Here is an 11,022-nt window from a genome sequence, read left to right on the forward strand (position 1 = left end):
TAACCAGAAGGAGAAGGAGACGGGGAAGGACAAAGACAAGGACAAAGATAAGGATACTCTACTTAGTTTTTCCTGTAATGTTATTTTAAGAAAGGTTTTCCATTAGCTATCTCATCATTCTTGTCATGAATGTGAAGGGCTAAATGTGAAAAGACAACAAAATGGTTTATTGTGAAGAACTGGCTTCTTCATATATAAACACAGAGAAAAGACATTTTACTTGGAATGTTGTTCCGTAGCTCTTTATTTATCAACAAATGACAAAGTATGGGTTTTTATATAATTTGTAATAAATCTAAAATTGCCCATAAAACATGTAGAATTGGTCAATAAATTCTTTTCTCTGCAAGTCTATCCCCATGAATCAAATTATAATTGAAATTGACTAGAAAAGGTAACAAGATAGCAGAAAAAACTAAATAATACCTGTGTGATGAATATATATAAATATTCTCTAATAATGTTTTCAGGGACATCATGGTGAGGTATAAAACTGATGGCACTTCTGAACAGAATTCATTATACAAGTGAAACTCAAAAAATTAGAATATCATGCAAATATCATTTATTTCAGTAATGCAACTTAAAAAAATGAAAGTAATATATGAGATAGACTCATTACATGGAAAGCAAGATAGTTCAAGCCGTGATTTGTCATAATTGTGATGATTATGGCTTACAGCTCATGAAAACCCCAAATCCACAATCTCAGAAAATTAGAATATTACATGCAATCAATAAAACAAGGATTGTACATAGAACAATATCGGAATCTGAAAAGTATAAGCATGCATATGTACTCAGTACTTGGTTTGGGCCCCTTTTGCAGCAATTACTGCCTCAATGTAGTGTGGCATGGAAGCTATCAGCCTGTGGCACTGTGGAAGTGTTATGTAATTAAAATATTTCCTATGATGGTGACCAAAAAATGATCAAGAACAAGAAAAGAAAGAAATCCTGTATGTGTGGGTTATTGGAGAGTCCCAATAGAATAAACATTGTTATTACAGTTAGGCTACTTACATACTTTAAAGTTAAAGATTCCCCTCACACATATGTCCTAGTTATTCCCGACTCTAGGGGGCAGTGCTCATCTTCATTTCAAAGCCGAAGAGCCAGCCGGTCATGTGGCTGGCATAACTAAATGGTAAAGTTGCATGAAACACTGTTACCTTCCCACTAAAGGTGGCCCCTATTTTTCTACTTGCATTTTTGTGTGCGTTCGAACTGCTAGGTTGGCAGAAGCTGGGACAAATAAGGGGAACTCACTCCATTAGGCAGTGCTAGGGATTCAAACCGCTGAGCTGCCAACTTTCTCTTCGATAAGCTCAGCATCTTAGCCACTGAGTCATCATGTCCCTTTCATGTTAGGTAGATATATTAACTTGAATATTAAGTAGATATATTAGCTTCTAAAAATTATACCTCCAACATACATTTGAGAAATCTTTATTCAACCAATACAATTTATCAGATGTTAAGCACGAATGATTTTATATATAAGCAGCCTGTCAACCTGTATTTCAATGTAAATTTTAAACCATTCATCCCCATATTTTCCCATTACTCAAGCATTATATGCTATCCAAAATTCGCTGCCCACTGAATCCTACACAGTTAACATATTTATTTTTCAAATTCAATTTCAACAAAATTTTATGATCCTTAGCAATAATATATTAATCATTAGTGCATCATAACAATTTTTTTACAAATTCAAACCCATCATTTTTCTTGTTTAAATTATATTTTTCCTTAGGCAAACCAATGGCAAGGACGTCCTTCTGATTCCAGTTCTTCTTTTAATTTGAGATTAAGCTCATCTTCACTAAAATGCATTATCTCGTTATACATCTATCCGTCTAGTCTCACTGTCATTTCTTTAAAAAAAAATACTTTCTTGATTGGGTCTGTTTTATCATATGAGAAGGAATATCACTTTGTTGGTTCATAACATATCCTTTAAAATCCACAAAGTCACTTCATTTGAACCAAATTACATGGTTTATGGCTAGAAATCCAGTAAAACAACAGAAGAAATTAAAAACGGCAGTATGAAGAATATGTATAGCATTTTATTTAAATCTGAATCATTAAAATGTTCAGGTATATCTCTTCAGCTTTCCATCTTATCTTCAAAAACTTTAAATGGCAACAATAACAAAAGATACACTGTTCATTGAATCACTTTTAATCATCACCTTTAAATATACATTCACAAATATCAGGTATACTTTTAACTTTCGATACAAAATGATGGTTTTCAATGTTAAAAAATCATATCATAATATGGTGCAAAATATATTGCATTTTTATTTACTTTAAATATTGAGCAGTTTGTATAAACACACTAGCACCTGCTTATGAATAAATATTTTGAATAACATTTAAAATATATGCTATAGCATAAATATATTTTGAGATATATGAGTTTTTTAAATGATATTTTATTAGGAATATATGCTTTAATAGCATTTTTCACTGATAAATAAAATGCACATGTGCACACACACACACACACACACAAACACACACATAAATGCCTACCTTGTTTTGATTGGATCATTGCACATTAATTCAACAATACAATACTGGGAGACTATACCTGGTAAAGGTAAAGATTATTCCTGTCCAATTGTGTTTTACTCTACAGGGCAGTGCTAATCTCGATTTCCTAGCTGCGGGAGCCATTCAAGGATGCTTCTGTGGTGATGTGGCTAGGATGACTATATACTGAAGTTCATGGAATGCTGTTAACTTCCAAGTGAAGTGGTACCTATTTATTTATTTGCATTTGAATGCTTTAGAATTATTAGATTGTCAGGGGATGGACACTCATTCTATCACTTGGGTCTCAAATTGTTGATCTTCCAGTCAACAAGCCCAGTTTCTTAACTATCAGGCCAATGCATTCTGACCTGCTATAATATTAATCTTTTTTTTTCTTACTCAGTGGTAGATTTGCATAAATATTAACAGCTTTGCATATTGCTGCAAGTTCATGGATTAGGCCTACATTTTCCAAACATTTTAAATAGAACAGATCTGATCTCTTTGTTCTTCAGGCTGTATATAATTGGGTTTAACATTGGAGTTAAAATCCTATACTGAATAGAGATCACTTTGTCCAGTTCTACAAGTGATTCTGAACTGGGCTTCATATAGCGAATAAAACCAGAACTGTAAAATAAACCCAGAACAATGAGATGGGAGCTGCATGTGGAAAAAGCTTTCTGCCTGCCTCTTGCTGATTTAATTTTCAGGATTGTTAAAATGATGTAAATATAAGAGACAAGTGTTGTAAGAAATGAACTGAAACCAAACAGCAACACAGATATAAAAAGAATAATGTAATTAGTAAAGGTGTTTGCACATGACAAGGCCAAAAGTGTAGGAAGTTCACAAGTATAGTGTCTGATTATATTGTTGCCACAAAAACGAAGATTTTGCAATGGTACTACATTCACCATAGAATAAAAGGAACCCAGGAGCCAAGCTACACCCACAATTTTATTACATATCTCTCTTGTCAAATATCTGCTGTAATGCAGGGGGTCGCATATAGCTACATATCGGTCATAACCCATTGCTGCGAGGATACATACTTCTGCACAAGCAATTTGGAAAAAGAAAGAAATCTGTGCAATGCATCCTTCCCAGGAAATTGTTTTCTGCTTCACTAGAAAGTTTGCCAGCATCTTGGGAACAGTGACTGAAGAATAGCAGATGTCAACAAAAGCTAAATGGCTGATAAAGAAGAACATGGGGGCCTGAAGATGAAGATCAGACTTGATAAGCAGTATAATAACCATATTGCCCAAAATTGTGAATAAATAAATGATCATGAACAAGAGAAGAAGAACATTCTGTACCAGTGGATCATTGGAGAGACCCAACAGAATAAAATCTGTTATCATAGATTGATTTTTTAGATCAGATGTTTTAAGAATCATAGGATCTATGAGAAAAGAAAGGAAAAAATTATGAACCTTCAAACATTGTTGAAATAATGTTGAAAATTAAATGAAAATGTATTATGCTGACTGAATTTAAAGGTTGCTCTTTCAATTTCATGATGAGCTTAGATATTTTCATTACATTTTAATTCATTAATTATTCCAAAATATAGTTTTTCTTAATTTTATTTGGATATCAATGTGTGCATTTATGAAATGTGATGTGCTCCAATTTTACCGCATAGAAATATTACACATGAATAAGACATTGTATTTGAAATAAAGTCCTCTTTATCTGCTAGAAAGGCATTGTCTAAAAAAATAGTCATAAGGAAAAGATAACTATAAATAACTACATATTTCAAATGTTCATAATGCACAGATTTTCAGACCTTCAAACCTAAAATGTTAAATTATTGTTCTAGCAATATTTTGGCAGGACTGGATCCTTTCCCTTCCTTTCCCTTTCCTTCCCTTTCCTTCCTCCTTCCTTCTGACCCAAGTGACAACTGGTAACTATTAATCCTGCTAATATTTTCTTTACCTTAATTCATATGTCACCAAATGACATATGAAGGTGGCTACTGTGAAAAATTGGAAAAAGCAGCTTGAACATTTTGGAAAATATCTAAATAGGTGTGATATATACATTATTGTTTCTTTTAAAAGTGGAAGAATGTCCATTGCTTTTGATAAGATTACTCTTTTCTTCTGTAAGTACTGTTGATTCAGCCCTCTATTTTCACTCTGAAGATTTGCTTATACAAAATTTATTGACATGTAACTCAAGCAAAAAAATGTACTGAAACCTAAGAATGGACAGAATTAGCCCTGCTAATCCCATGAAACATAGTTCTCAGCAATAATGATCTATATGTAGCCCAAATGAAGTATTGCAATTCAAATTACATTTGATTAAAGGAGTATTTTAGTTTTAATTTCCATTTGTTTTTCAATCATTTTATTAGTAATTTTGCTGAGTGTTGCACTAAAATGTGAAAAAGACTCAACCTGTAAGACCCAACCACTTTCTTCTTCTATACACCAGTATTCATACTAGACATGCATTTACCTTGCAGGAAGTAGTTCTTTTGCAACAGAGAAATACTCTGTATCTTTGCCTCTTTGTCTAAATACCTGGGAGCTTTTCTTGGAACAAGATAATAAAAAAGGCATGAGGTCATCCAATATTCCTTCTGGAATTCAGGGCACATGAAACCAATTGGGAATATATTGCTCACAAATTAAAATATATAAACAGTGGCTATGTTAAAAATATTTTGCTTTGCTTTTCCAATCTTTTAATTCATTTAAAGTAACAGTATAACATAGTGACTTTACTGTAATAGTAATGCTGAAATCATTACATTTGTTGATGCCTTCAAAAAGAAACACCAACTATCAATAGTTTTTTTGGCTTTACTCCTCAATCTACAATGTCTTCAGAAAATCATGTATAAATAAAATCCTTTTTATAGTTTTAGTTAATGTTTAGTGTAGTTTAGTTTTGTTGGTTAAAGAAGGGAGACAATTGTAGAGAAGATAGAGACACAAATAATTTAAGCTTTTTCACATTTATTCAAATCATATCCAAATTTTCAAAAGAAATCAAATATTTTCTAATTTAATTCTTTTTGCAACAAATCTGTGGGATGAATCAGTGTTACTATCTTGAGTATGATTGAAAGGATGAATGAATATGTTAAATACAAAAATATTTATTTGTTTATTTACATTTAAATTCATTAATCATTTGTTTAGATAGGTGGCTTAGAAAAATTCATATCAATCATACATGAATATTGTTTTTGCATAAGTAGTTTTTTTAATAACAAGTTTTAAGTTTTCTAAAATCAACAAAATGGAATGCTAAATTGTCACTCACCCACACCTCACTCAAACACTAGAAGAACTTGCCAATTTAAAAACTAAAGAAATAGGTAGACTAGTTGGTGTTGCAGCAGGATGGTTATGGGATAGTGGAGTTCCATGAGCACCACAAAACCCAGCCAATATCTACTTGCCAGAAGACCCTATAGGGCCAAAGTCACCCTGAAGAAACTAGGAAAAAGAAAGAGAGAAAGGAAGGAAGGAAGGATGGAAGGAAGGAAGGGATGGAAGTGGGAGAAAGAAAGAAAAAGAAAAGAGAGATAAGAAAGAAAGAAAGAAAGAAAGAAGGAAAGAAAGAAAAGGAAAAGAAAGAAAGAAAAGGAAAAGAAAGAAAGAGGAAGGAAAAGAAAGAAAGAGGAAGGAAGGGAGAAAGACAAAAAAGAAAGAAAGAGACAAAGAAAGAAAGAAAGAAAGAAAGAAAGAAAGAAAGAAAGAAAGAAAGAAAGAAAGAAAGAAAGAAAGAAAGAAAGAAAGAGGAAGAAAGGGGAAGGAAGGGGAAGGAAGGGGAGAGAGGGAGAGACAGAGAGAGAGAGAATGAGAAGGGAATGAAGGACCACAAACCCAGCCCTAGATATGACTTCAGAAGACATTTTGAAACAGCGCAGCAATCTAGGCTGGAAGGGATCTTGTAGGTAATCTAGTCCAACCCTTGCTCCAGCAGGGGATCTTTACCGAATCATAGAAAAGTAGGGTTAGAAGGGACCTTGGAGGCCATCCACTTCAACTCCCTGCTCCAGCAGGAGATTGTTATACCATCTGGATTATTTTCGTGCCTCTAACAGAGAGGAAAATTGTCAGAAAGGCAAACGAGTTTACTAGGACAAAGCTGCCATGCAGAGAAAGGCAGTGATAGTCCTTGACATAGGACCACAAGTAGTCATTGGTTGCTAAGCAAGAGTGTTATTAAATGAGTTTCACCACACTTTACTCAATCCATGACATCTCCTAGCTCTAACAGTCATGTCCAAGCTAGGGAAAAACATCCGAAGGTGTATATAATGTTCTAATGTACAGAAGTTATAGTTAAATGTATGGCAGAAAGTGGACTCTGGGTATGTTTTCCAAAATTCAGTAAGTGAGGTTGAATATATATAGTTTTATAAGATATCTATCTATCTATCTATCTATCTATCTATCTATCTATCTATCTATCTATCTATCTATCTATCTATCATCTCTCTCTCTCTCTCTCTCTCTCTCCATTCATCCATCCATCCATCTATCTCTATCTCTATCTCTATCTCTATCTCTATCTCTATCTCTATCTCTATCTCTATCTCTATCTCTATCTCTATCTCTATCTCTATCTCTATCTCTATCTCTATCTCTCTCCACCTTCCCCTCTCTCTGTGTATGTGTGTGTGTATGTGTATACATACGTACAGTATATATAGTAGATAATGTATCTTTTTGTCTATACACGCTCTATACTATGTAATATGTATGTACACATATGGCATATATAAATAGGATTAAATAGTATATTTTGGATATTCAGTAGTAATAAATAAATAGACTGGGAAATTGTATCTCATTGAGGGCTTTCATATGAGGACAGGCCAGGCCAGGCACCCCTTGACATAAGTGATGTCAGGTTGGCCATGCCCACCCAGTCCTATGACCAATCAGCCATGGCCACCTTTAGATCTTCAAATTGTGAACCCATGGCCAGTGTAAGGGGAGTCAATCCATCTAACTGCTGGTTGTCCTCATTAATTCTTTCCTTCCAAGTTTTACAGAATTATAATCTTCCCTAGAGAGCTATATTGTTGCATGAAGTATCTGAAGAAGGATAGTTTGAGACTGAAATATCCTTACATTGGAAGAAGATTCCATTTCGGATGTGAGATGCTTTGGGGAAGAGAGTGCCAGTACCTTTCATTCCTACTGTATTATTAAACCCTTTGGTAGTGAGCTCCCATATTTATAGCTATATGAATATAACATAAATAGTTGTGGATTATGTTTTCCAAACATTTTCACCAGGATATGCTTGATGTCTTTATTGTTCAGACTACATATGATTGAGTTTAAAAAGACAATAAACATATTGTATTGAATGGAGACCATTTGCTCAGATTAATGAGAAACTCTGAATTTGGCTTCATAGCACAAAATAAAGCTGTCACATAAACTTTCCATAATAATAGTTTTATTTATCAACAAATGAGAAAGAGTATCCTTTTATAGTATTTGTAATAAATGTATAATTGCCCACAAAACACAGAAATGACCAGTTAATCCTTGGGTCTGCAAGTCTGTCCGTAGGAACAAAATGATATGGATTTTGTATAGAAAGGTTATGAAGCAGCAGCAACTGAAAAATAGCAATGAGATGAACATAGGTAATGTTCATAGCTAAGAGAGTTTTCAGTGTCAATCACAGGGAGATATAAATGGATGGGTTTTGTAGATAGAATGCATAATACATACATATGTACTGGTATAAAATTAAAGATACCAATTTCCAGAGAAGTATGCTGATTGCATTATGGAGCGGAGTATACAGCATCTTCTGTTTGTTTGCTCTTGCAACTTGGTTATTACATTAACTACATAAAATCTACTCAGAAATTCATATTGTTTTGGAAAATGTGTTTACATTACATACATCAAGCTCAAATAGATATAGAAGAGATGTATATTGTGGGCAAAAAACAAATTAAAAATATTACATATATTAGTGAATATTTTCATTCAGATTTTTTAAGAAAAATTAGATGAAAATTAGAGCAAGATTACTTTTCTTCTTTTATATTAGACCACACTATTATAGCAGAGCTCAAGAAGAAGTTCTGATACTCTCATATTATATCATAACTCCCAATGCAAAGGACACATGGTAAGTTGCAACCCTCACTCCTGCTGAGTTACAGGTAGTCCTCAATTTATGACCACAACTGAGTCCAAAATTTCTGTTGCTAAAATAATTGTTAAGTGAGTTTTACATTTTACAATCTTTCTTGTCACAGTTGTAGTGAATCATTGCAGCTATTAAGTTAGTAACAGGGTCGTTAAGTGAATCTAGCTTCCTCACTGAATTTATTTGTCAGAGGGTAATAAAAAGCAATTGTATGACCCCTGGACATTGCAACTGTCATAAATATGAGTCAGTGGCCAAGTATCTGAATTTTGACCATATGGTCATGGGGATGCTGCAATGGTTATGAATGTGAAAAATGGCTATAAGTCACTTTTTTCAGTGACATTCTAACTTTGAATGGTCACTAATCACATTGTTGTAAAACAGCACTATCTGTATTAATTCTTTGCCTAATCCACAATTCTCTAATTGTGGAAGTTGTGGAAGTTGTAGGCATATTGAGGGGTTGTGAGTATTGTTTCATGAGAAAAGAATGGCCCTACATTTTCCAAAGAGTTTTTCCACACCAGATAGGATCTGTTTGTTTTTCAGACTGTAGATAATGGGGTTTAACATAGGAGTTAAAATGCTATACTGAATGGAGATCACTTTGTCCAGATCCATAAGTGATTCTGAATTTGGCTTCATATAGCGAACAAAAGCTGTAATATAAAATAACCCCACAACAATGAGATGGGAGCTGCATGTGGAAAAAGCTTTCTGCCTGCCTGTTGATGATTTTATTTTGAGGATGCAGGAAATAATATGAATGTAAGAGATCAGGGTGAAAAGAAATGAACTGAACCCAAATGCCAACACAAATACTAGAAGAACAATATAATTAGTGAGGGTATCTGCACAAGACAAGGGTAAGAGTGAAGGAAGCTCACAATTATAATGTCTGATAATATTGTTGCTACAAAAATGGAGATTTAGCAAAGGCAGGACATTCGCTATGGCATCCAAGAAACCCAGGAACCATGCTCCGACCATCATTTTATTGCACTTCTCTTTTGTCAAATATCTGTTGTAATGAAGAGGATTACATATGGCCACATAACGATCATAACCCATTGCTAAGAGGATGAACACTTCTGTACAACAAGTTTGTAGAAAAAAGAAAATCTGTGCAATGCATCCTTCCCAAGAAATGGTTTTCTGCTTTGTAATAAAATTTGCCAGCATCTTGGGAACAGTGACTGAAGAATAGCAGATGTCAACAAAAGCTAAATGACTAAGAAAGAAGAACATGGGGGTCTGAAGGTGAAGCTCAGACTTGATCACCAATATAATTACCATATTCCCCAAGACAGTGATTAAAAATATGATCATGAAGAAGAAAAGAAGAAAATCCTGTATTTTTGGATCATTGGAGAGTCCCAGTAGAATAAACTCCTGTATTATAGTCTGATTTTGCCACTCGAATGACTTAGGAACCATAACATCTGTCAGAACAGGAAACAAAAATAATGAAACTTCAAATTAAAGTTGAAAGTTACATGTGAATGTGTTATGTTGAGAGTTCTACATTTCATTCCTATTTCTTTCATCAGAGTCAAAATGTAAGAATTATTTTTCATTTTCATGATTTGTTTAGCTGTTTTCATGACATTTGCATTCATTAATCATTCTAAAAGGTATTTGTATACTTGTACCTAATGTCAATTTATATATCTGTTCATTGATGAAGTGACATACACCAAGTACAAGCTTGGAAGTTAAAGTTTATTTCATAAGAATAAAAAAATACATGCATCTGAATTAAATTACTCTTTATGATAATCATGAAATCATGCTTTCATGTCGAGAAAAATTAGTCTCATAGAGATTTTAATTATAAATTTATATTTGTGTAGAGTGCAAATAATTCAGGCCATTCAAACATGAAACAAATAAGAACCATTGCCTCAGCAGTCCTTTTCAATTAGGCAAAAATTGGCTCCCTTCAATTCCTTTTCCCATCCTGAATTTTTCTGACCTCCCATCTATTAGGAATATTGAATTATGTCTATTTTTTTTAACTTTAGCCATGTATAGCTAAATGGAGGTATCTGCTATGAGTAATTTGAAAAAGCAAACATTAGATAATTGTAGATTTTGAAATAGATATGATACATACTCCACCTTTGATTCTTTTAAGTAAGGGAGGTTGTATTAAAAAAATTAATAAAATTAACTTCTTTCCCCAGAAACCACTGCAGATACAGCCTATTAATTTTGCTCTGAATACCAGTTTATAGATAATGTAGTTACATGCAACTGAATGGAATAACACTGAACTTTACGAATGAGCAGAATTATTCTTACTGATGA

The 11,022-nt window shown here is 33.4% G+C and overlaps 2 protein-coding genes across 2 annotated transcripts; both read right to left on the minus strand.

Annotated features, from left to right (window-relative positions):
* Positions 1 to 2,999: 2,999 nt before the first annotated feature.
* On the minus strand, positions 3,000 to 3,944 carry LOC106537693 (olfactory receptor 8S1-like). The gene has a single exon (XM_014051886.2). The coding sequence runs from the start codon at positions 3,915 to 3,917 to the stop codon at positions 3,000 to 3,002; it is 918 nt and encodes a 305-aa protein (XP_013907361.2). The 5' UTR covers positions 3,918 to 3,944.
* A 5,245-nt stretch (positions 3,945 to 9,189) lies between these two features.
* Positions 9,190 to 10,149, minus strand: LOC106537694 (olfactory receptor 8S1-like). The gene has a single exon (XM_014051887.2). The coding sequence runs from the start codon at positions 10,147 to 10,149 to the stop codon at positions 9,190 to 9,192; it is 960 nt and encodes a 319-aa protein (XP_013907362.2).
* Between the last annotated feature and the right edge of the window lie 873 nt (positions 10,150 to 11,022).

This window comes from Thamnophis sirtalis, unplaced genomic scaffold, assembly GCF_051295495.1.
Source record: "Thamnophis sirtalis isolate CommonGarterSnake01/CBP01778 unplaced genomic scaffold, rThaSir2_p1.2 scaffold_4, whole genome shotgun sequence".
Classification (NCBI taxonomy): Eukaryota; Metazoa; Chordata; class Lepidosauria; order Squamata; family Natricidae; genus Thamnophis; species Thamnophis sirtalis.